Source organism: Lithobates pipiens, unplaced genomic scaffold, assembly GCF_037356315.1.
Source record: "Lithobates pipiens isolate NorthernLeopardFrog02 unplaced genomic scaffold, aLitPip1_a1.2 Scaffold_1, whole genome shotgun sequence".
NCBI lineage: Eukaryota > Metazoa > Chordata > Amphibia > Anura > Ranidae > Lithobates > Lithobates pipiens.
The window spans coordinates 119,560,339-119,587,249 of record NW_027507685.1 but is presented as its reverse complement, the minus strand read 5'-3'; the positions used below and the strand labels follow the sequence as shown (position 1 = coordinate 119,587,249).

Below are 26,911 nucleotides of genomic sequence, written 5' to 3'. Positions count from 1 at the left end.
GTATGTATAGCACCTTCTGTCAGCCTCTTCTTGTGCTCCGGTGGATTCCAGCAGGGATCCTCTCCTCCGTTTCAGGGGTGTGCAGCCCAGGTCCCGTCCCGCCGTAGCAGCGGCTTGAAGAACTCCACCGCTGTGTTCTTGGGCAGCCCCTCCGCTGGCATGGGCTGCTGCTAAGTTTGGCAGGGCCGGTTCCTGGTCCTCGGAGCCGAAAAGTCAGGCCGATTCGGAGCGGAGTCTCGGGAGCGCGCAGCCTCAGGCTATGGGGTCATGGGGAGGTGCATGGCGGAGGGAGGTAGAGCAGGGGCCTCGAGAGGCTCGGACGGGTGCTCGGACGGACGGACGCCTGTCTCCTACGTCATAGCTCCGCCCCCCCTGGAAAGCATTTGTACCCACAATCAGCAGATCACAGGAGCCATGCAGGACTGCCAGTGTAAACTGTCTGCCTGTACATCAGACATCATATGGGCAGGCAGTTTCACATTGACAGGAGGAATCAATAACCGATGACAGCTTTCAACAGTGCCATGGTAGTCCATTGAGAACTACAAGGCGACATCCGCAATGGCTGTCCGGAATTGTAGTTTTTACATTCACAGAACTTTGTGAATGAGTGATTCTTTTTTAAATTGCGTCAGCGAGCGGAGGGAGCAGATCCCTCACTTACTGTCACAACAGCGGATTAGGGGGCAGGGGCCAGTGCTGCAGCAACATGTTAGATCTTACACCCTGAATATGGGGGGGAACATGTGACATGTTACGAAAGATGAACTTATCCTTTAAGAAAGTCAGGGCCTTTGTGGTGCAGAATAGGGGGAGTCATCATGGGTATAACTATAGTGATTACAGACCTTGTAGCTGTTATGAGACCCAGAAACACAGAGAGACCACAGCTATTGTACTACATGGGGGACACACAGCTCTCACACTACATAGTGATTAATGCAAGTAGTAATAGTGTTTGGCTAATACTTAAAATAAATGTGTGTGTGTATGTATATGTATATATATATATATATATATAAAGGTAAAATAAATGTGTATATATATAGTTCAAGGAACCCCAATATGATTGCTATAAAAGCAATACATTTTCTGTATGATTAGAAAAAAATGCCTTTTGGGCAGTGATCAGGGAGACAGGGGGCCATAACATCAATTACTCTAAAATATGAAGTATACCATAGTCCTTTTTTTTTTAAACTCTTTTACTATTGTCTTCGGTCTTCTTTTTCATCCTGTGCACGCTCCCTACCCTCCACTGAAGGACTTCCCTGCTACTACTAGCAGTGCTGTTATTTCTGGTCACATGCTCCGCTCCATGTGTACAATTCCCATAGAACTGAATGTGTTTGCATGTAGATGTGTGATCCATTTTGGAAAGGGTGGCTTTGTCACGCTGTTGAATCAATTGAAGAGGGTGAGGGTACAGAGGATACTGAAAGATGGGTGGCATGGAGATGTCCTGAGAGTGCAGATGATGGGGGGCAGTATGCAGAGATGTCCTGGGTGGTATAAAGGCTTGCTGGAGGTATAAAGGTGGGGGGGGGGGGTTGCTGGGAGGTGCACTGGTGTGAGGGTACAGAGTTGTTATGAGGGGTGCAGTTGTGTTAGGGTACAGAGTATGCTGGGGGCATGGTGAGGGGGTACAAAGATGTCAGATAGGTACGGGGGTGTGGCGATGTTGTGTGGAGTATGAAGGTGTTCAGGGAAAAGGAGATGTTCTGGGGGTACAGAGACGCGCTGAGGGGTACCAAAGTGTGAAGGGACACAGAAATAATACAAGGGTTCTGCTCTTCCCCTATTCCACTAAAATAAACCTTTTATTTATATGTTTGTATTGCTGTTTTATTGCGAGTTTGCCCCACTTTCTGTCTGATACGACATTGTTAACAATGCAGGAAATGAGGGGAAATTTCTGTAAAGGAGCCCTGGATAACAATATAAACCTGACCATAGTTCTAATCCTGATCCACTCTAAAGCCTCCTACACACAATTGGATTTTCGGCAGGGAATTGTGTGATGACAGACTGTTTGCCTAAAATCTGACCATTAGTACGCTTCTTCAGACAATTGCTGTCCAACTTTCCGCCAACAAATGTCAACGGTCTGTTGTCAGATTTTCGTATCATGTGTACACAAGTCCGTCACGCAAAAGTCCAAAGTAGAAACACGCATGCTTGGAATCAATGCTTACCAAACACGATATTATCAGAAGGTGGCGAAAGGGTGGCGCTCAAGAGCTGAAATTCCACGTAGTACGTCACTACGTTCGTGTTTGTTGGCAATTATGTGCCGTAATGGCGCGTACACACGATCGTCGAATTGCCCAGCGGACTCGGTCCACCGGACCACAGTGCGCCGGACAATTCGATCGTGTGTGGGCTCCAGTGGACTTTTTCATCGTAAAGTTCGGCGGACTTAGAAAGTAGTTTTCCCTCAAAATTTGTCTGCCGGACTTGGCTTTCAGCAGACAATCCATTCGTCAGTGTGCTAGTCTGGCGGACTAAGAATGATGCATGCTCTGAAGCAAGTACCAGAAGGAAGCTATTGGCTACTGGCTATTGAACTTCCTTTTTCTAGTCCCGTCGTATGTGCTGTACGTCATCGTGTAAAAAATCGCTGGACTTTCAGAGTGTCCGTGTGTGGCCAAGTCCGTGCGTTATAAAGTCCAGCGGATTGTTTGCTGGATTGTTTGCCAGACCAATTCCGCCGGACAATTCGATTGTGTGTACGCAATGTTCCTGGCACATGCCCTTTGGAAAAAAGTCTGACGCTCTGTTGGCCAACAATCCGATCATGTGTATGAGGACTTTAAGCTGGGTACACACAGATTAGCGAGCCGCTGAGAGCCTGAGCCGGCCACCCCCGCCCCCTCCACAGCTCAGAGCTCCAGTGAACGAGGAGGAGGCAGAGCAGGGAGCTGTGACTGACAGTCATCAGCTCTCTGCTTGGGGAGCTGTGAGAACCAAGCAATCGGCAGTGTTCACTGGCTCAGTTCTCAGTGTTGAGGCGCCAGGGGACAGATGCAGCATCCATTTGGGTAAGTATAAATAAAAAAAATAAAAAAATCAGAAACCCATACTTCTCTTTTAATGTGCTTCTTCTTGAGCCACTCCTTTCTTGCCTTGGCCATGTGTTTTGGGTCATTGTCATGCTGGAATACCAATCCACAACACATTTCAAATGCCCTGGCTGAGGGAAGGAGGTTCTCACCTAAGATTTGACGATACATGGCCCCGTCCTTGTCCCTTTGATGCAGTGTAGTTTGTCCTGTCCCCTTAGCAGAAAAAAACCCCCATAGCACAATGTTTCCACCTACATGTTTGACAGTGGGGTTGGTGTTCTTGGGGTTATAGGTTGCATCCCTCCTCCTCCAAACACGGCAAGTTGAGTTGATACCAAAGAGCTTGATTTTGGTCTCATCTGATGACAACAATTTCACCCAGTTGTCCTCTGAATCATTCAGATGTTCATAAGCAAACTTCAGATGGGCCTGTACATGTGCTTTCTTGAGCAGGGGAACCTTGCGGGTGCTGCAGGATTTCAGTCCTTCATGGTGCAGTGTATTACCAATTATTTTCTTGGTGACTATGGTCCCAGCTGCCTTGAGATCATTGGCAAGGATCTCCCGTGTAGTTCTTGGCTGATTCCTCAATGTTCACATGATCATTGAAACTCCATGAGGTGAGTTCTTGCATGGAGCCCCAGACCGAGGTAGATTGACAGTTATTTTTGTGTTTTTTCCATTTGCAAATAATCGCACCAACTCTCACCAAGCTGCTTGGCGATAGTCTTGTTGTCCATTCCAGCCTTCTGTAGGTCTACAATCTTGTCCCCGATAGCTCTATGGTCTTGGTCATGGTGGAGAGATTGGAATTTGATTGCTTTTGTGGACAGGTGTCTTATTACAGGTAACAAGCTAAGATTAGGAGCACTCCCTTTAAGAGAGTTTCCCCTATCTCAGCTCGTTACCTGTATAGAAGACACCTGGGTGCCAGAAATCTTGCGGATTGATGGGGGATCAAATACTTATTTCACTCATTAAAATGCAAATCAATTTATAATTTTTTTGAAATGCATTTTTTCTGGATATTTTTTTTGTTATTCTGTCTCTCACTGTTAAAACAAACATACCATTAAAATTATAGACTGGTCATTTATTTGTCAGTGGGCAAACGTACAAAATCAGCAGAGGATAAAATACTTTTTTCCCCTCACTGTACCTCTTGAAATTTTCCACATTTTGTCATGTTACAACCAAAAACGTAAATGTATTTTATTGGGATTGTATGTGATAGACCAACACAAAGTGCCACATAATTGTGAAGTGGAAGAAAAATGATAAATGGTTTTCAAAATGTTTTAAGAATAAATATCTGAAAAGTGTGGCATGCATTTGTATTCGGCCCCCTTTACTCTGATACCCCTAACTAAAATCTAGTGGAACCAATTGCCTTCAGAAGTCACCTAATTAGTAAATAGAGTCCACCTGTGTGTCATTTCATCTCAGTATAAATAAATAAATATATATATATATATATATATATATATATATATATATAATGATCACAGTACTATGCGTTCCTGGAGAAAAAAAATAAATGCATATACATTATCTCACAAAAGTGAGTACACCCCTCACATTTTTGTAAATATTTTATTATATCTTTTCATGTGACAACACTGAAGAAATGACACTTTGCTACAATATAAAGTAGTGAGTGTACAGCTTGTATAACAGTGTCAATTAGCTGTCCCCTCAAAATAACTCGACACACAGACATTAATGTCTCAATCGCCGGCAACAAAAGTGAGTACACTCCTAAGTTAAAATGTCCACATTGGGCCCAAAGTGTCAATATTTTGTGTGGCCACCATTATTTTCCAGCACTGCCTTAACCCTCTTGGGCATGGAGTTCACCAGAGCTTCACAGGTCGTCACTGGAGTCCTCTTCCCCTCCTCCATGACGACATCACGGAGCTGGTGGATGTTAGACTCCTCCACCTTCTGTTGGAGGATGCCCCACAGATGCTCAATAGGGTTTAGGTTTGGAGACATGCTTGGCCAGTCCATCACCTTTACCCTCAGCTTCTTTAGCCAGGCAGTGGTCATCTTGAAGGTGTTTTTGGGGGTCTTTATCATGTTGGAATACTGCCCTGTGGCCCAGTCTCCGAAGGGAGGGGATCATGCTCTGCTTCAGTATGTCACAGTACATGTTGGCATTCATGGTTCCCTCAATGAACTGTAGCTCCCCAGTGCTGGAAGCGCTCATGCAGCCCCAGGCCATGACCCTCCCGCGACCATGCTTGGCTGTAGGCAAGAAACACTTGTCTTTGTACTCCTCACCTGGTTACCGCCACAAACGCTTGTCACCATCTGAACCAAATAAGTTTATCTTGGTCTCATCAGACCACAGGACATGGTTTCAGTAATCAATGTCATTAGTCTGCTTGTCTTCAGCAAACTGTTTGCGGGTTTTCTTGTGCATCATCTACCTTCTGGGAAGAAAGCCATGCAGACCAATTTTAATGCAGTGTATGGTCTGAGCACTGACAGGCTGACCCCATCCGTTCAACCTCTGCAGCAATTCTGACAGCACTCATATGTCTATTTCCCAAAGACAACCTCTGGATATGATGCTGAGCATGTGCAATCAACTTCTTTGGTCGACCATGGCGAGGCCTGTTCTGAGTGGAACCTGTTCTGTTAAACCGCTGTATGGTCTTGGCCACTGTGCTGCAGCTCAGTTTCAGGGTCTTGGCAATATTCTTATGGTCTAGGCCAGCTTTATGTAGAGCAACAATTCTTTTTTCAGATCCTCAAAGAGTTCTTTGCCATGAGGTGCCATGTTGAACTTCCAGTGACTAGTATGAGAGAGTGAGAGCGATACCACCAAATTGAACAAACCTGCTCCCCATTCACACCTGAGACCTTGTAACACTAACGAGTCACATGACACCGGGGAGGGAAAATGGCTAATTGGGCCTAATTTGGACGTTTTCACTTAGGGGTGTACTCACTTTTGTTGCCAGCTGTTTAGACATTATTGACTGTGTTCTGAGTTATTTTGAGGGGACAGCAAATTTACACTGTTATACAAGCTGTACACTCACTACTTTACATTGTAGCAAAGTGTAATTTCTTCAGTGTTGTTACATGAAAAGAAAGAATCAAATATTTACAAAAACGTCAGGGGTGTACTCACTTTTGTGAGATACTGTATATCTCAATACAGACTCTAAACTCTGATAGCTCCTGCTTAATCAAAATACATAGTCCTTATATAGAGCAAAAAGTCCAATCACTCCAGCAGCGCTTTACCACAGAAATTCAACAAAGGTGCCTCCACCTCCCAGTGTTAGTAGTGCATGTAAAGATCAGAGCAGCCAAATTCCATCCACTGGTACTAGGTAGTCTGTAGCTGTTAGTTTGTAATCCACTTCAACACAACTAAAAGAAAGTGCCTCACTCCCCTTATGCCACCTCACTCACCACTATTTATTGCCTCTCATCTCTGATCTTAGTGATCCACAGCACAGCAGACCGCAATTCAATTGTTTTCATGGTCTGCTGGAAATGAGGCCTGCAGAGGTTTGTTAGAGAACCTTAGTGTACAAACAGCATCATGAATGCCAAGTAACACACCAGACGGGTCAGGAATAAAGTTGTGGAGAAGTTTAAAGCAGGGTAAGGTTACAAAACAATATCCCAAGCTTTGAACATCTCATAGAGCACTGTTCAATCCATCATCCGAAAATGGAAAGAGCATGGCACAACTGCAAACCTACCAAGACATGGCCGTCCACCTAAATTGACAGTCTGGGCAAAGAGAGCATTCATCAGAGAAGCAGCCAAGAGGCCCATGGTAACTCTGGAATCGTTTAGCTATGTTAGAACGGCCCAGTCAAAGTCCAGACCTAAATCCAATTGAGAATCTGTGGCAAGACTTGAAAATTGCTGTTCACAGACACTCTCCATCCAGTCTGACAGAGCTTGAGCTATTTTGCAAAGAAGAATGGGCAAACCTGTCCCCCTCTAGATGTTCAAAGCTGGTAGAGACAGCTCCAAAAAGACTTGCAGCTGTAATTGCAGTGAAAAGTGGCTCTACAATGTATTGACTCGGGGGGGCTGAATACAAATACATGCCACACTTAGCCTATTGCATTACGTTGTGCATACCAGAGCACAAACACATTGGAGAATATCAGCAGAGCAATGGATGGTGTCAGTAGAGCAAAGATTGGTGTCTGTAGGGCAGTGGACGGTGTCAGTAGCGTTTTTATTATTTTTAAATATTTTTTTATGATATTATTTTTTCCTTTTATTACATTTTTTTTGGGAGCCTCCACCATTGGGACTCATGCATGTAACTGCCAGCCTTGCAATACCTCATGGAACTTGTAGTTTCACAACAGCTGGAGGGCCCTCTTTGAGACCCCTGGACTCTAAACAGACCCCTCATATCTCACTTTTGAGACAGAGAAAGATACTGGGGAAAGAGATTGCCCAGTCCCTTTCTCTGCAGCCTGCAGTAAACATAATTTACTATGCTTCAGTTAAGAATGAAGGCAGGAGCGATCGGTACAGATCACTCACTGTGTTCATTTAGATTAATAATGAAATATTTACCAGCCCCTGAGAGGAGAAGAGGGAAGTTGGCAGCACTACAGGGGGGAGAAGGAAAGCAGGGGGAATCGGCATCGCATAGGGTGATTTGAGTGTGCCCAGGCAAAGCCAGCACACCCTGTGCTCATGCCAATGTTCATGAATATACTTTCCTAGTCTGTATATAAAATCCAAAAATACAGAGCACCAAGCAAATAAAAATATGACATTTGTGTCAAAAATAAATGTTACAATAATTACTCAAAATGTTTATCTTGTAATATGGCTGTTCCACCACATTTTAGCAATGTAAGCATTCTGTACTCTGCTCTAGATAATTATGGGCAGCTGGGGTTCCCGACACATAAAGCAACTTCCTGTGTCACCTGACTGCTCATTGGACAGAGGTGACGGTGGCGAATCATAGTCTAATCACCTGAAAGCAAAGGTGACCCAGGGAGCTGAAAACCTAAACTAGAAAACAGTGGTGTCACCAGCTCACCAATAGATTGTAGCAGAGGCGTGTAACTCACAGGACTGGCTGAACAGAATTATACCTTTGCAGGTAAAGTTGTGTTAAATGAAAATAGATGATAAAACATGATAACTGAAGTGTCATACGTTTAAGGTATGTGATATAAAAAAAAAAAGTACAGAAGCTTTAACATTTCATATGGACTTTATATCTACAACATGGTATATTAAAGCTACAATGGTATTATACTGTATTTAAGGGAAGATGAATAACATTACCCTGCAATGGAAAAGCACACCATTGCCATCTTGTGGTCTTAAATGGTACTACTTTTTCAACACGACAAGGAAGCCTATGAAAAATGTGGGGCTGCCACTGTCCACCTCCAATTGTAAAAATATAAGTTGCCTGGCTGTCACACTGAATGTCTGGTTTCTGAGTCACTGACATAGAACATATATGCAGATTGCAAGTTCTGACCTTCATATTTGCTCTAGGTTAAAGACATAGCTAGAAAAAGCTAGGCAACAAGTATTTCAGAAGGAGAGGTACAAAAGTACCTCCCTGTGTATTCTCTCAGTAGAGGTTTCCTTTAAAAACATACAATAACGTGTGTGGAAATCATTGGCATGTGACATGAAATTAGTCTGTAAAAAATTAAAAACGATCACAGTTTCTACAAAATAACACACAAGTTAAAAATCTATGAATTAGTAACAGAAAAATTAAAAGCTTTTCTATTTCCATAAAAAGCTATCAAGTGCAGCTGTAAAGTGACATGGTTATGTCTAAGTGCATCTGTCAAATACAGTAACTATAGAGGCAGTGCTAGAAATCTTCTGTCTGTTTAGAGGTCACCCATGACAGGGCAGATTGGAGGGTATGGTTGATTTGGCTAATCCAATCTGTTTTTAAAAGACCAATTGAACCTTAAAACTGGTATTTTACATTGTGGTAGATAACAGTGGGCCAATGCGGTGAACAGATTTTTGTAACGTAGAAAGCCAATATCTCTACCTCTTCCCATAAGGTCTTAAGAGCAATAACCCATAGAAAGCCCTCAGCCAGCATCTATAGCTGCTCTGATGGCTTTATACTGATGAAAAAAGAGAATTTTGGCTGCTATAATGATAAGGAGATCCCCTATAATTTTCACATTTAAGAAACCTAAAAGCTTCACAAATGTAAAGAAAAACAAGGATTTAGGTTTTAGGTTAAGACTCTAAACCTAAACCTCTATGCATTTGCCTAGGTGAATAATGTGCACTGTCTGTGCCTTTTCTGGGTTCAGCCAACAGGCCAACTGCTGATGCATCATTTGGCCCACCACCTCCTCCTTTACAGGATGCCTCCTGGGATATGTGATGTGCAGATACCAGGAGGCATTGTCTCTCTATTCAGTTAAAGAGGAGGGGGTAAGCCTAGTAGTGCATCATCCGTAGGCCGGCTGGCTGAAACCATAAACGGTTACAAAATAAAATGACATTGCTCAATGGAGCAGTGGAAAAACAGAAGAGGATCTCAGCAGGACAATGCTGGATCTACTGGGTGGGTGAGTGTGTAACTTGTGCAGAAGACAATCCCCGGTAAGCAGGGGTTAAAAATAAATCAATGCCTAAGTTAGGCCTGGAATGAAAAGATCCCAGAAGGGATCTACTGCATGTTTAGGCTGGGCCTGCAACCAGAAAATTCCAGAATAGAGGATCTATGTTTAGATTAGGTGGGAAACAAAATATACCAAAAAAGGATCTATACCCATATATTGGTATCTATATCAGTATATACTGTAAGTATCCATACCTATATATACTCAAGGTCTAAACCAGCAGTAGCCAGTAAAAGATTTAGGCCTAGGCTTGGTCCTCAAGCTAAAAATTCTAGAAAAGTATTTAGTACATGATTCGGCTCTGGACCAAATTACTCCAGTAAATGATCCAGAGATCCAGCATTTCAAGTCTGCAGGTTTGTAGGTTAATCATCCTGGGTAAAGGCTTTTACAGTGTACTCCACATGGTCATATGGGCAACAATGAGTTTTGTGACCCATTATTTCATCACTTGATATAGCTTGTTGGCTGTACTCTCAGTTTTGTACAATAAAAACCAAAAGTCTAATAGGACTGCCCTCCAGCCCATCCATTCCATCTATTCCTTGACACTTGTGTACTATCAGGCATTGTCCTTTTAAAGAAGGTAGAGTAGCCTGACATCAGAAGCTGGCCACTTGCTGTAGTGTGGCTCCCCGACTGCTCTGTATACGAAGGGAGTGGATTCCTGAGTTAAAGCTGGCACACAAGATTGAGGTGTTATCACAGACTGCCAGGGAGGATAATGGCCCAGAGCCATCCAAGAACAAGCTGCTCAGACATGCTAAATAAAGAAAAAAAAAAAAAGGTAAAAACATTTTTAGCAGTTTTTTTGTAACAGATGTAATGATATTCTGCAGTTTCTAGTTTAAAAGGCATCTGCTGACTAAAATAAAAAAAAATGAAGAGGGCATCTTATAAGAGCAAACAAAATGACATCAACAGGATGCCTTAATAAGGACTAGAATCTCCAGTATATATGTAACAGTTGTGCTCAAAAGTTTGCATACCCTGGCAGAAATTGTGAAATGTTGGCATTTATATTGAAAATATGACTAAACATGCCAAAAAAACTGTCTTTTATTTAAGGATAGCAATCACATGAAGCAATTTATTAGCATATAGTTTTTTGTATCTTTTTAAATCATAATGATAACAGAAATCACCCAAATGGCCCTGATAAAAAGTTTACATACCCTGGAATGCTTGGCCTTGGTACAGTTACAGAAGGTGGCACACACAGGTTAAAATGGCAATTAAAGGTTAATTTCCCACATTTGTGGCTTTTTAAATCACAATTAGTGTCTGTGTATAAATAGTTAATGAGTGTGTCAGCTCTCACGTGGATGCACTAAGCAGGTTAGATACTGAGCCATGTGGAGCAGAAAAGAACAGTCAAATGACCTGCGTAACAAGTAATGAAACTTTACAAAGGTGGAAAAGCATATAAAAAAGATATCCAAAGCCTTGAAAATTAAGTGGAAAATTTGGGGATCTCTTGATACCAAGCCAAGGTCAGGTAGATCAAGAAAGATTTCAGCCACAAATGCCAGAGGAGTTGTTCTGGATACAAAGAAAAACCCACAGGTTACCTCAGGAGAAATACAGGCTGCTTTGGAAAAAGATGGTGTAGTTATTTTTAAGGAGCACAATATGATGATAATTAATTAAAAAAATACCGTTGGTCAGGGCAGTCTTGAAAGCCTTTGGAGTATGTGCCCCTGGAGTGGCAGTCGAGGGGTACCTTAAGATCACTGTGAGTAAGGGTCATATTGATTTTGGGCACCACGGTCACTGCACCATAGCACACTTTTTTAGCACCTGCTTCTTGGGCCAGGCCTTTTGGCTAGGACCAGAGGAAGTTTTGATTCCTGGCTGGAGGGCCTGGTCATTGTGTTACACAATGGCCACTTCTTTTCACTCTCCTCCCCACTATCCCTTCCCCACTTTATTTATTTATTTTCTTGTGTGTCACGTCTTGTTTGTCACTATGCACATTTGGTGTGATGAGTAGGGTCACAGGTCCCAGGGCCTGTCCTGAAAGTCTGGGGAGGGGGTGGACATTGCCTACTGGCTTAGTTCGCCCTCTCTCTTAGGGTTGGGGTCTCGGGGGAGCCTCACCTAGTATTTGGGTGGGTCTGTTTCGGCAGACCTTCCAAAGAACAGGGTCTGCCTGGTTTCGGCCAGAAAGACCAAGTTTTAAGTGTCCTTGTCCCTGTCAGGAGCCTAACGCCCACGGGGGATTCAGGACAAGGCCCTCTGCACTTTTTTGTGTCACTTTTTATGTGTGTGCACATTTTTTATGCACCGGGTGACGTTTTTGAGTGTGTTTTGCACGCCACAGGCTTTCAAAAAAAAGAAAAAAAACAATATGATGATAATTGAACAAAAAAGAGCTGCATGGTCAAGTTGCCAGAAATTAGCCTTTACTGCACAAGTTCCACAAAAAAGCCTGGTTACAATATGCCCAACAACACCTTGACATGCCTCATTGGCTTTTTTGTGGCATTGGCCCAGTAAAGGCTTCCTTCTGGCAGCTCAACCATGCAGCTCTTTTTTGTTCAAGTATCGTTTGAATTGTGCTCCTTAACCACCTCCCACCCGCCCACTGCACATTTACGGTTGGTGGGTGCTTCCTCCTTCTGAGTGGATGTTCAGGAAAGTCCTTCAGAAGGAGAGGGATCGTGCCCACGTAGCAGCACAATCCTGATGAGCTTGTGTCACCCGCATATGGCGCATCTCAGATCGGCAGAAGGGCTCTGTGACTGGCCCTCCTGATCACACGATGACTGTGTCCAATCACAGATAGATATAATTTGACGTAAATAGAGAGCTGGTTTGGTTGCTAGGCGATCAGCTCTCTTCTCCTCACACAGAAGTTGTCAGTGAGGAGAGGGAGAGCGGATTGTTGCACCTGCCCGGTGATCAGTAAGTATGACCTGTTTTTTTACAGCTTTTTACACACTGATCCCGGGCCATTGTCCCCACAACAGTATACCCACACAATGTCCCCAAAGTAGTGTCACCACACAGTAAAAACACCTGTCCCCCACATATGTCCAGTGATCATCTGTACATGATCATGTGCGTACATATGTCCATGATCACACAAACCAATTATTATACACTTAACAGGATTTTTTTTTTTTTTTTTACCAAAGACATGTAGCAGAATACATTTTGGCTTAAATTTATGACAAAATTTGATTTTATGACAGAGTCATGAATAAATACCACCGAAATAAAACTCTATTTGTGTGAACAAAATGATAAAAATTTCATTTGGGTCCAGCGTTGCATGACCTCGCAATTCTCATTGAAAGTGCAAGAGCGATGAAAGCTGAAAATTGGCCTGGGAAGGAAAGGGGTGAAAGTGCCCAGTAGAAAACACTGTCTTTTTAAGTGGGCAGCCCTGTATTTCTCCTGAGGTTACCTGTGGGTTTTCTTTGTATCTTGGGCGATTCTTCTGCCAGGTGTGGCTGCAATCTTTCCTGGTCTACCTGACCTTGGCTTGCTATCAAAAGAGCCCCAAATGTTCCCCTTTTTAATAAGGGATTAAACAGTACTGACTGACATATTCAAGGCTTTGGGTATCTTTTTATATCCTTTTCCATCTTTTGACTGTTCTTTTCAACCCCCTCATAGCTCAGTGTCTAGCCTGCTTAGTGCATCCATAATAAACGCATTGACTATTGATACACAAACACTAATTGTTATTTAAAAAGCAACAAATGTGAGAAACGTATATTTCACTGCCATTTTAACCCGTGTGCCTGTACCAAGGCTATACATTCCAGGGTATGTAAACGTTTTATCAGGGCCATTTAGGCGATTTCTGTTATCATGACTTAAAAATAATCCAAAAAATGATGTGATAATAAATGGCTTCATGTGATCACTATCCTTAAATAAAAGAGTTTTTTTGGCATGATCAGTCATATTTTCAATATTAACGCCCAAATTTCACAATTTCTGCAAGGGTGTGCAAACTTTTGAGCTCAACTGTAGATAGGCTGCATTCTCAGTAATGCCATCAGTCTCTAATGCGTGGATAGGCTAAATTCTCAGCCACTGAACTCTAGTGAACTGGGATGCATGCTCTACGATTTCATGACTCAAAAGAATGGATAGGCTGCATTCTCAGTGACGTCTCTGGAGAATGGATATGGGCTTTTATATTGGTGTCACAGGCCTCTAATAAACAGAAAGGCTGCTTAATCAATGCTGTCGCTAGTCTCCAATAAATGGATGGGGTACATTTTGATTGATGCCACAGGCCTCTAATAAGTGGATAGGCTGCAACCTCAGTGATGTCATGAATCTCATCTCAATGGATTGGCTACAATCTCAGCAATGCCCCAAGTTAATGGGTAGCCTGAATATTCAAATTGTGGTACTATGAGTATCTGTAACTGAGGATCTTTCTACAAAGGTTTGCATCCTAATCATTTGATGCCCAATAAACCCATACAGAAAACGTTAATGCAGTACTTACCTCCAGTGTCTCGCTCCCAGACTTTTACTGTACAGTCATGTGATGCAGTGGCCACTAATGGGGTGTCCCATGTATTTTTAGCAAGAAAGACACACGATGTGGTGCTCTGTAGGTGGCCCTTATATTCACACACCTTGTCTTTTGTCTGTCGGAGGTCCCATAACTAGAAGAAAGAGTACAGTAACCACAGTTACACTCTTTTGTTCTTTACTAGAATCTTGGAAAACTACTGCTAAAGCTGACCACTAGTTACAACCTGATGGTAATTCCAAAGGAGGATGTACAAATGACCTTATGTGGGGGACTACCTAACAATGAACTTTGAACCTTCTCTGCTCCTTTTTGGTCTGTTAGATATACCATTGAATACAGTGTTCTGTAAGATAATAGTTGTGAATAGGGACGAGCTCTGGCGTGTTCGCACACAGCACGTGCAGAGCCCCCCAGGAAGTTGGCACGGCGCTGCGCTAATCACAGGCAGTGAGAAATTTCCCGATCTCTGTAGCCACAAATCTCACTGCCTGTAATTAGCGCAGCGCCGACTTCCTGGCGGCTCTGCACGTGCAGTGTGCGAACACGCCAGAGCTCATCCCTGGTTGTGAATGTGCTGGAAATGTTGTGAGCTGATAACTTCCTGTGCAATCTGTCTGTGTAATATCAAGGAGTCTAATCAGTCCGGTACTACTGTCGTTTTTTTCAGTTAGTGATTTATTTTAATTCATTAGAATGCATATTTGACATAGAGTCTACGTCATGTATGGAATACTTATGCAATAAATTTGATACACTTAAGGCCATATATCGGAAATATATGCCATCTTAACATCCGATGCTGAGAAGCAAGGCTATATGGAGAAATGGGAAAATTAAAGTAATAAATCTTTGGAAATACATGAGTGCCACTTGTTAGACCAAAATGCTTTTAGGTCACTCATTAACACTTCGATCAGCGAAGCAAATTATAAGGTGCTCATGAGGCGGTATTGTGTTATTGTGATATTGTTTCTGTCCCAGGAGCTAAGATCACAATAGCCAGATTTGAGAGGTCAGCTACCATACCCTTTGAGTTACTTAAAGTGGTTCTAAAGGCAGAAGGTTTTTTATCTTAATGCATTCTATGCATTAAGTTAACAAAAAACCTTCTGTGTGCAGCAGCCCCCCTTATACTTACCTGAGCCCCATCTCTATCCAGTGATGTTGCATGAGAGACTCGACTGCCCAGGACCCCCCCCCCTCCTCATTGGCTGAGACAGCAGTGGGGCGCTATTGGCTCCCACGGCTGTCAATTAAAGTCAGTTAGCCAATGAGGAGAGAGAGGGGATGGGGCCGGGCCACAGCTCCGTGTCTGAATGGACAAACGGAGCTGTGGCTCGGGTGCTTCATTAGCAAGCTGCTTGCTGTGGGGGCACTCCGCAGGAGGGAGGGGCCAGAATTGCTGAACAGGGACCCGAGAAGAGGAGGATCTGGGCTGCTCTGTGCAAAAATACTGCACAGAGCAGGTAAGTATAACATGTTTGTTTAAACACACAAAAAATAGACTTTAATATCACTCTAATGATAAACTGTCCTGGATTACGATAAATGAGCACCTTTCAGGATCCTGAACGACAAGGCTAAACTGTTAGATAAATAATCCAGGGGCTCCAAAATTTCTCAAATGGGTGATTCTTGGGGTAGTTTGCTTAGACAATTCCCCGGATTGGGAGGTTGGCATGCGGGTTATGTTTTACTTACATTTCTCTCTTTTTCTACACCAACAATAAAGCTGGGTACAATTTCCTCCTGTCTATTCTCTCTGCTACAAAACGTCACTATTAGCTTTAGTGGGATGTCTACTTATACTTGGATTGCGTGGCTACTCTCCCTTCGTTAGGAGGTTGCATATGATGTTGTGCATAGCAGGTGAGCAGCAGCGTTTGATACGTACTCATTTTTGGCACAGTAGCCTTAAAGTGGTTGTAAACCCTTACAAACCACTTTGACCTACAGGTAAGCCTAGATTAATGCCGCGTACACACGGGCGGACTGTATGGCCTACTTAGTCCGTCGAAACACATTTCAGCGGACAGTCCGCTTGTGTGTGGGCTTCAGCTGACTTTTTCAGCGTGCAGTCTGGCGTACTAAGTATTTCGGATTTTTCGAAATTCTGTCCGTCATACTTTGGTTTCAGCGGACAATCCGCTCGTCAGTATGCTAGTTCGACGGACTAAGAGTGGCGCATGCCCAGAAAGGATTTACACGGCGGAAAGGTGCTTTGCTGTGTATTGGACTTCCTATTTCTAGTCCCGTCGTACGTGCTGTACACGTCATCGTGCAAGCTTTCGACGGACTGTTTGTGCATCCGTGTGTGGTCAAGTCCGTTCAGTCGAAAGTATGACGGACTGTCCGTCGGATTGTATAACGGACTAAGTATGCCATACAGTCCGCTCGTGTGTACGCGGCATAAGGCTTACCTGTAGGTCCAAGAAATATCTCCTAAACCTATACGGTTTAGGAGATATTTACCTGAAGACTGCCACCGCTGTCTACGGCGCATGCACTGTAGACAGCGGCGCGCAGGCGCACTGGGTAAGCCGCAGATCGCGGGGGTATGCCGCGAGTGTCGGCTCCCGTGCGCATGCACGGGAGTGACGTCATCGCTGCTCCGGCGAATCACAGCGCCGGAGCAGCGAGACCCACGTAGACCCTCCAAGAAGATGGATGCTCGGAACTACAGGGGACAGCGGTGACTTCGCTGGCTCCTGTCAGGTAAGTGACACATAATGGACTACTATGCGATGCATAGTAGTCCATCATGCTTTGCCTTTGCAGGGACTCAAAGAGGAAGTAAACCCATCAGGGTTTACTTCCTCTTTAAAGATCAATGTAGGATGTTTTATTTAACCCTAGTTATATAATGTCTTCATTTAGAGGAGTTTAGTACATTATAATTGCAAAATTGGATATAGGTAATTGCCGTACTGCACTAATTGCTGTATCTGCAGTTTGGAAGTTATCTTATTCTCCTTTTTTAGTGTTAAGAAGTTTAACAGTGAAAACCTCCTGTTCTCCACTTTGTTTTACTGTTGATGTATTCTGTATAGGAGGGGAACAGTGGCATTGTAATTGTTCTTTGCTACCACGCAATGTTACTTGTATTTTCTTTTTTGTCTTAACCTAATAAACGCTATTGCCAAAGAAAAAGATTAGGATTGCTCATAGCTGGACAAGAGCACAAACTGATCTCTCACCGTAGCTTCACAGCCCTGTCCACCAAAGCCATTGCTGCTGGTTAGGCAGTAATTTCCATCTTCGCTGACATCACAGTGCATCTGTATATACTGCTTCATTGGGAACATGTGTACCAAGTTCAGGTTACGGATGTCCCAGACACTGGAGGAAGTGATAAGAGCAAGAAGGAATGTATTAACTAATAACCGGAAGAAGATATGATAGCAACATAGAATCAACTACAACTACAGTGGTTGCTAAAAGGCCCAGAACCTAGCTGCATAATAATGATTATTTCCTATGGGAATTTTTATTCAGAATAAAGAGAGGAGACTTGAGTCAGAAGCTAAAGGAGCAAACCAAACACATACAGTATATATGGCCAGGAATCTTCATTAATTGGACAATAAAATAGCTGCACGTTATTTCAGTTACCCGAACCTTTAAATACGAAAGTCAAATCCCAGCCAACACATATGGATAGATGGCTAAAAACATTCATGTAAACAGTGTTATCTGCTAGAAGATTTGTGATTCTTTTTTAAATTCTGATTTAAAAATGGCTGATTGACAGAACCTTCCACTCTCAGTCTGATTTCTGCTATGCAGGGAATTGTGGGGAGATGGTACATATGCAGATTCAAGGCTATACTGACAGTATTAAAAAAAAGGTCACTAGGGTAAAGGACTAAAGCTTGCCATATGTATGTATAGATTTTGATAAAAAAAAAAAAAGTGGTATTAAATTTCAAGATTATGTTCAACAAGCTGAACAATACAAAGTGGAAGTTAAAAAAATAAATCAACATGCTTACATAAGCCAATGTTACATTGTAAAGTGTAATAATAAAGCATTAAGCAATCAAAACAGGAGCTACGTATAGATTTCTACATTTGGCCTGACAAAAGAAATCAGATTCCTTTATCCACACTAACAGCAGGATGGACACGTCCCCTCTGCTGGGGTATTCTATTCTGGCAACCGGCATCTAATTGGATGCAGGCACTGTTTGGCCAACATCTTTCTCACAGGCTCCTTCAACTAAAGTTGACTGAACAATCAGCTTTTGCAGAGGTGCTGGTAGGGTCGTAAACTGCTCGAATTTTGGCTGAGCCTGCAGGAAGTGGACATTTGAACAGTGTATGGCCAGCTTAAAGTGGAAGTATCCTCCTATCATTTTCAGCCCAGGAGGCTGCCATCTTGGCCTCTGTTTAATCTGCAACTGCCATGATGCTGCCCATGTGATCAGTTATGATGCCAAACATTGGATGGTTTGAGAGTTTGGTTGAGGGCACAACCAATGTGACAGTTACATTCCCTGCACTTGCTGAGAATATAACTGTTGTTTTGAAACTGTTAAATTGATGGGTTTACTTCCACTTTAACACCCCTTTCACACCAGGGCGTTTTGCAGGCGCTATATCGTTAGAAATAGCGCCTGCAATCCGCCCTAAAGAAGCTGCACCAATGTGTGTAGTGTGAAAGCCCCGAGGGCTTTCACACTACAGTGGTGCGCTGGCAGGACGTCAGAAAAAAGTCCTGCCAGCAGCTTCTTTGGAGCGCTGAAGGAGCGGTGTGTTTACCGCTCCTCCACATTGAAATTAATTTCAATTTTAACCCTTTCGCGGCCGCTAGTGGGGGGTAAAAGCGCCCCGCTAGCGGCTGAAATGTGCCGCAAATCCGGCGGTTTCACCGCCGACGCAATGGGCGGTGTGGTGTGAAAGGGGTCTAAGACTGTTACAGTGAGGGATCTGGGAAGGTGAGGGGCGTATGCTCAGGAAGTAGACATTTGTATAGGAGGTTGGAAAGTAGGGGAAGGGGATCTCAGGACACCCTCAAGAGGGCTAGCCTGAAATACAATATATATGCTTTAGCCCACATGTCAAACACAATGCTCACAGGCCGAATCCGGCCCGCCAAACTATTTCATGTGGCCCTCGCACCTCTCCTGCAGCTGCTCTTGTTTCCACCCCTACCTTGTCTCAGCATTCGGCAACAGAGAACAGCTATTTCCAAAACAAACATTTTTTTTTTGTAAAGAAATACTTTAAACCACCTGGTTTGTCATGTCTATCTAAGACTCTAGTGGTGAGATTTTAGGATTTCTGTAAGTGATTTTCCAGCCCAATTTTTTCTATTAGCAAGAATGCAAAAAGCAAATCTGTGTATTCTGCATCATTACACTGTGAGTGCAGGGCGCTATGATGACATGCCATCGGGGGGAGGGTCCACGATGCCCTGATCTCACAGTCTGGGTTGAATGGTACCAAGACTGAAGACATCTAGTGGTGAAAATTTATTATTGCAGGGGAATGTACCAGAGAGGAAAATATTACAGCCAAAAGCTACTTGTTTGTTTTTAGCCACTGCCAAGGGTCTGTCAAGCATTAGGCTTAACCCTTTTGTACATCTTTCTAAGACTCCAGTAGTGAAATTTTAGGATTTCTGCAACTGATTTTCCAGCCCATTTTTTTTTCAATTAGTAAAAATGTAAAAGGAAAAAGAGGGAACAACCCCAATGTTGGCTAGACCACAAAAAAAACTACAGAATTTGGGGGAACAGAACCAGAAACTATGGTGGGGGGACTTTTTAGCTGCAGGAAATAGAACAATAGAGATAGAAAGAAAGACAGAGAAGCCAGTAGGTCACTCAGTCAAAAGAGATCCCATTTATTAGTGAAACATTATTTTTGTGTGAACCAGCACCTTAAAAAAAAAAAAAGAACACAACACTGAACTCTGCTTCTAATACCATCACTTTGTTTAAAACTAGAATAGTAGATGGGATATTTGTGGCAAACAATGCGGCACTTCCTGACTTTTATGATCCTTCAAGGTTACAAATGGCCTATAAAACACCATTTATGGGTTTCTCCCATATTTACTAGACTAGAAAATAATTATATACATTATGGTATTATGGGTTGTCAGCACTAATGTACTCATTTCTGGCTGTAAGAGGACATATGCAAAATACAAAAAACTTGGATATGATATCATTACTAGTATAGTCGTACAACAATGAGCAATGATATGACATGTTACTGACCGGACACTTTTATCCTCTGAGGTCTGAACAACACAGGACTCTCTGGGTACCCAGCAGAGGTGTGTTACCTGCAGAAAGGAAAGCACATATTATACGGAGAGTTTTGTCATCACTAAAGTGAACTTTTTCCCACAGATGCTAAGTCCCTCTCGCTGGTTCTCCCTTGTACAGTCCTGAGGTGCAGAGGGTTACAGGAGTTTCATATAAAATCAAACTTACATATTCACACCAGTTTCATTAACATAAATGTTTGGTGCTCTTTATCTTTGTCCCCTTCTCTATTTCTGCCTATTCTGTATTTTTTTATACTTGCCTTTTAAAGCTGACCATACACTGATTGAAATTTAGCTGGTTTAGAAGGGACCAGCCAAATTTCGGTCAGTGTCTGACCATCCCAGCTCAGCAATAGACAATTGTTTAACAGACTTCTGTTGAAAGGATATGTTATAAAAATTTTGCAGATGAGTGGCTGCAGCTGCTGATCAGTTTATTCTGCATCGTTACACTGTGAGTGTAGTGCTCTGTGATGACATCCCATCAGGGGTGGGTCCATGACACCCTGATCTCACAGTTTGTCTTCTGGGTTGAATGATACCCACATTGACGACATCTAGTGGCGAAAATGTATTACTGCAGGGGACAGTACCAGAGAAGAACGTATTGCAGCTACTTGTTTGTTTTTAACCACTGTCAAGGGACTATTAAGCTTTAAAGTGTTACTAAACCCACAACAGTAAAATCAGTTTGTATATGCAGCATAGCATGCTTCTTATACTCACTGTGAAACTTAAGGCGTTAATTCTCTGCATTGTGTAAAAAAGGCTGTTTTATCTTGTATGCACAGATCCTTCCTTTCTTGCATTATCTATCTTGGGAAGGCCAGCTAACGCACAGGCAGTAACCAACCTGCACATGCTCAGTTGTGTCTTTTATGCTGGAGAGAACATTTACTTGTTGATCAGGGCTAGCCAGGTCACATGATATTGACATCACACATGTGGGCGTGTATACAGGCTGCAGTGGAAATCTCCTCCTACCCGAACTCTCAGCACTGGAGAAACTGTGCAGTTTATCACTGACTGTGGTATACAGAGCAGCCAAAAAAGATATATAGTGGCAATATTTTAATGTAAAAAGAAGATTTATAAGCTGTGGGCACTGTGTGTGTGTGTGTGTGTGTGTGTGTGTGTGTGTGTGTGTGTGTGTGTGTGTGTGTGTGTGTGTGTGTGTGTGTGTGTGTGTGTGTGCAGATGAACTATTTTCATATTACTGTTTTTTTTTAATCAATAAAGTTTGTATTGAAAAGAGATACTGTCAAGTACATGTCATTTTAACAACAATACAGAGGTTTTAACAGAGATCCACTACATTTTTCATGGGAAGTTCAACAGTTTCATACCGGTATGTGAATAAGAAAAACATTTCTAACTGGGTTTTGTAACACTTTTAGCTTGACCTCCTTACATAAGGATACTGTAAATCAGTGTGTTTTTTAAGGATTGGTTTAACTCGTGGTGATGGAGATGGGAAATGACTGATGGGCCTGTCACATCTAAAGCTAGGTATACACAGTTAGTGCAGGCTGAACAAATAAAAAGTACCAGATTCCTGCATCCACACAAGCGAGGCAGATGTAAGATCCTCTTCGCTGGGATATTGTATTCTGGCAGCGGGGACTCTCCACTGTCAGAATACACTTATCAGGACTGCAGCCAATTGGCTGGAAGCCGCCATTTGAAGACGGTTTTCCGGCAGTCCTGTTTGACAGAGGCTGATCTAACAATCGACTTCTGTCTAACAGAAAGGGCTATACATTGATCAAGATTTGTCCTGTTCCTGCCAAACCAGCTGAATTTAAAACTGTGTGTACCCAGCTTTAGTCTGCATCAAACCATCCTTGCTTCATTACCAAGTACAGGACAGCACATTAATAATTATATATATATATTTATGGTTCAGAGCCCTATGACCGATACGTATAACGATGACAAACAGGGTTAACATAAACTTACCACTTGAAATAGACCTGAAGGTGTGCCCTGGTCTAACGTACGGTATACCAAAATATGGGGGCATACCCTAGATAAGAAATGAGGATTAAATGAAATGAACATGAAATTAAGTGAAATGAGTACTCTGTGAGGAGTATGATGCCTTGAGAAATGCCCTAAAAAGGGGATGGGAGGGTGGGTATTGCACACAGGAACCGACGAGGAACACAGCAGAATGGGCTGATTAAATACCCCTCCGTGCTCCTCCCATAAATTCTGGCCACCGTACTGGCTGATAAGGAACACAGCTGAACGGGCTGATCAATTACTCCTCCGGGCTCCTCCCATAAATACAGGCCACCATACTGGCCTTTCAACTTATGGTTCAGAGCCCTATGACCGATACGTATAACGATGACAAACAGGGTTAACATAAACTTACCACTTGAAATAGACCTGAAGGTGTGCCCTGGTCTAACGTACGGTATACCAAAATAAGGGGGCAAAAACATACTGGTAGGGAATTGCTCTTTATCGATTGAGTTTGACCACTGAGTGAGTTTAACAGATGCCTGAGCTATTTCCACCTGAGGATTGTGGCTGTACTGGGTGAAGCAGGCAGACTCCTACCTGCCTAGCTATTCAATGACATTGTCTGGGGACCCGCTGTTACCGATTCTGTAAAAGTGATCTTTGTATCAGGCTAAGTAGCGTCTACATAGCTCTCGGCCTGCTGGATTACCGCAGGTGAACTCTCCAGGTCACAGGAACCTGTAGTAGGCCAACACCTGGCTGCTTGTAGGACCATGCTAGGGGAGAGAACAACGAGGGGATAGTCAGGATGGTCGGAATACCCTTAAGGATGTCGCCCGTTTGGGTAAGCATTTGTCACCGACCATCGGTTGGATTTCCTGGACTTCACAAAACACGGTTCAACCAGCGTGGGACATGAATAAAGAAGGTTTGCGGGGTCCGGCAAGGACAAGAAATGTTGCCTGCCGGCTAGGTATGGCCGAACAGTGTTATGGGATAGGCAGCTGGGTATGACAGTATGACGCAAAGGCCAGTAACTGCCAGATGTAGGAGGTTTCATAGGAGTGGTGTGTCCGGAATTTCTGAAGGCCCTCCAGGCCGTTTGGTAGTTTGAGCATGTTGCAAGAAAGTGAGATGTTTACGAGTTTGGTCGCTGTTTGTAGATATCGTACTACACCGGGGTTTAGGTGAGACCGACCAAGGACAATGGCTGACACTGGATCGGCTCCAGTCAGATACGACAGCGCATCTGCTACGAGATTGCTCTAGGCCAGGAACAACGTATAGTCAACTTTAAACTGAATTACAACGACAGCTGTACCAGCCTACCCAGGCAGGACATGACTGCTAGGGATTTAGACCTATCTTGCAATAATCTCTGCTGGTTGCCTGATGGTGGCCAAAAATTGCAGCGACGCCTGTGATGGTCGCTTACATCTGTCCCTAGCTGGGGTGATAGGGGCGAGATAGACAGTATAAACATGATATACCGATCTACGTAGTACGGAACCTCTGAAATTGAAAGATCCGTGGCATCCAGATTAAGGGTCTGACAGGGGCCCTGAATCTGGGAGGGGAAGACGAGGATGCATGACATAAAGACCAACCCTGGGGAATGAACATATGCAGAACTGAACATACCCGAAACAGACTGAAGCTGCTTCTAGGTATACCCCTGTGTGTGGGTGAAGTGTTTGGAAAACTGACCTGATAGGGTCAGCTTGTCAAGGGGGAAACTGGCGTGCGAGGATGTTCTACATGTCCCTAAAGATGGCAGTTGTGATGGGCAAGCGTCTAGCGTTGGCTACGGGCCGATGTTTCTGGATACCCGTTAGAGGGGATCTTACTGTATGGGCCATCAACAGACGGCTCACCGGGGTCCTGTAAGGATAGAAATGTCGGGTGCTGGCTAGATATAGCCTGACCGTGTTACGAGAAGAAGCCAGCTGCGTGTGGCAACTCGACCTCTGGTGTAGGACGGAAGCTGAACTCAACTGCCCAACGGGAGGAATGAGCGTCAGGAGTGGCGTAGTCACTGGGGCTAAGTGGCCGAATGAGTACCGCTGAAAATGATGTGTGGCTGAGTGCCAACAAAATGCTTGCAACGATCACAAGTTATGCTAAGTTGCACGCCTAGCCGTGATAGCAAGTGTTGCGCTTAAATGTGTGCACACAATGATAGCAAGGGAGTTAACGTCACTGGAGATGTGTTTGTGGTGGCTGGACTCGGTGGTGTCACAGACGTCCGGACACCGGGCTGTGAGCAGTAAGACCTGAAAAGGCTGAATAAGTTATGCCAAGATGCGTGCTTGCTGCGATTGCAAGGAGTTATGCTAGGATGCGTAGTTAGCTAGGTTGAAAAGACAAAGTCCACCCAGCCCACGACAAAATCAACAATTTAGACAAACATTGCACAACCCGACACACCCAATGCTAACCCCACAGCTGATCCAGAGGAAGGCAAAAAACCCCCGCAGAGCATGCTCTAATTAGCTACAGCAGGGGAAAAAATTCCTTCCTGACCCCTCGAGTGGCAATCAGATTTCTCCCTGGATCAACCTACCTATGATATAGCACCCCATTATACTACGTACGTTAGGAAGATATCCAGGCCTTACCCAGCAATGCACTGAGCCAGCCAGAACTGCCTGCCAGCAAGGATAGTACTACATTTGTGCCTGGGGCTTGCTAGCGACAACTGCAAAGTTTGTGCTAGGATGTGTGCTAGCAACTATTGCCAGAAGTCTATGCTTGGATGCGTGTTTGCAACGATTGCAAGAAGTTTATGCTTGGATGTGAGTCTGCCACGATTGCAGGGAGTTATGCCTAGATGTGCTTGTGGTGACTGCAGGATGTTTGTGATTGGATGCGTGCTAGCAACGAGCTTGCACGGAGTTGTACTTGGATGCGTGCGAAATGAATCCGATATGAACCGGATGTAGGTGTGAAATGAATCCTATGAATTGGTTATGTGATAATCCGACCCAAACGATCGTGGAGTAGATGACAATGAATCTGATATGAATTGCTGAGTTATACCCATAAGGCTAACAAGACGGGTGCGGATTAATGCGTTGCTGGTTTGAGGGATTTGAGTTGGTAAGCGATGAATATGTGGAATGAAATAAATGAAACGTTTGCCGTGATATAGACAAGAATTGGTATGTTTATGATTAATGATGAGTTGGAACTGCGGAGCACAGAACGAAATGAGGTCAAGACACCTGGGGCATGCCTAGATGAATCAGTGCATGGAGGGTGCTACTGGACTTGACTGAGCTGTAAACACAAAGGCAAAACCAGTTGAGGATTCCATACCTGTCATAGACAACTGGCCAAATGGTGACTCCTAATGGGAGTGGTGAGCTTTGAAATGAAACGAAATGACATAAAATAAAATGAAACGAGACAAACAACGAAATGTTTTTTTTTTTTTTTTTTTTAAGATATACATTTTTTTTTTCCCTTTTCCTATTATTATTATTTCTTCTTTTCCCCCCCCCCCTTTTTTTTTTTTTTTTAAATGAAATGAAATGAAATGAGACGAACAAACATAAACGAAATGTTGCCTTTGATGAGAACCTGCGATGGCAGAAGCGCAGCTCGGTCGTGTCACAGGCGCCACTGACAGCGAGCGGACTCTGGAGCATGCACTGAAATGAGGCAATTCGTGAAATGAGGCCAAATGAGCATGGCCCCCTGTCCAGAACCTGAATTTGTAAAACAACTGGGTTTGAACCGAGGTGCAGGAGGTGACAGTGAGATGAGTGAAATGAGTGAATCCGCCATGACAGAGGCCCGAATCGCCATGCCGTAACTTTGCGACTGAGCACGAAACGGACTCTGGAGCATGTACTGAAATGAGGCCAGTCCTGGGGCACGCCGAAACGAATTAGCACATAGGTGTGACTATTCGTGTCGGAGCGTGATAGGTGAAACGAAATGATACCCATGACAAAGACAGGGATCAACGGCTGCGCTCAAGAATCGACAGTGACCCTGTTCTCTGGAGCATGTACTGAAATGAGGCCAGTCCTGGGGCACGCCGAAACGAATTAGCACATAGGTGTGACTATTCGTGTCGGAGCGTGATAGGTGAAACGAAATGATACCCATGACAAAGACAGGGATCAACGGCTGCGCTCAAGAATCGACAGTGACCCTGTTCTCTGGAGCATGTACTGAAATGAGGCCAGTCCTGGGGCACGCCGAAACGAGTTAGAACATAGGTGTGACTATTCGTGTCGGAGCGTGATAGGTGAAACGAAATGATACCCATGACAAAGACAGGGATCAACGGCTGCGCTCAAGAATCAATGGTGAACCCTGTCTCTGGAGCATGTACTGAAATGAGGCGAAGCAGCTGGGCACACCGGAACGAATCGGTGCATATAACTGCGACAGGATTCGAATCGGAGCGTAATAAGTGACATACCATGACAGAGACCGGAATCAACGAGTGGCC

At 43.7% G+C, this 26,911-nt stretch overlaps 1 protein-coding gene across 1 annotated transcript in view; it reads right to left on the bottom strand.

Annotated features, from left to right (window-relative positions):
* Positions 1-8,267: 8,267 nt before the first annotated feature.
* WDR31 (WD repeat domain 31) overlaps positions 8,268-26,911 on the bottom strand; it is a 43,529-nt gene continuing 24,885 nt past the window's right edge. The window contains exons 7-10 of the mRNA XM_077475035.1: positions 20,423-20,490; positions 17,393-17,534; positions 14,163-14,325; positions 8,268-10,451 (exon numbers count right to left, since the gene is read on the bottom strand). Of these exons, the coding sequence (XP_077331161.1) occupies positions 10,291-10,451; positions 14,163-14,325; positions 17,393-17,534; positions 20,423-20,490 (534 nt within the window). The 3' untranslated portion in view covers positions 8,268-10,290. The remainder of the gene's footprint in view (positions 10,452-14,162; positions 14,326-17,392; positions 17,535-20,422; positions 20,491-26,911) is intronic.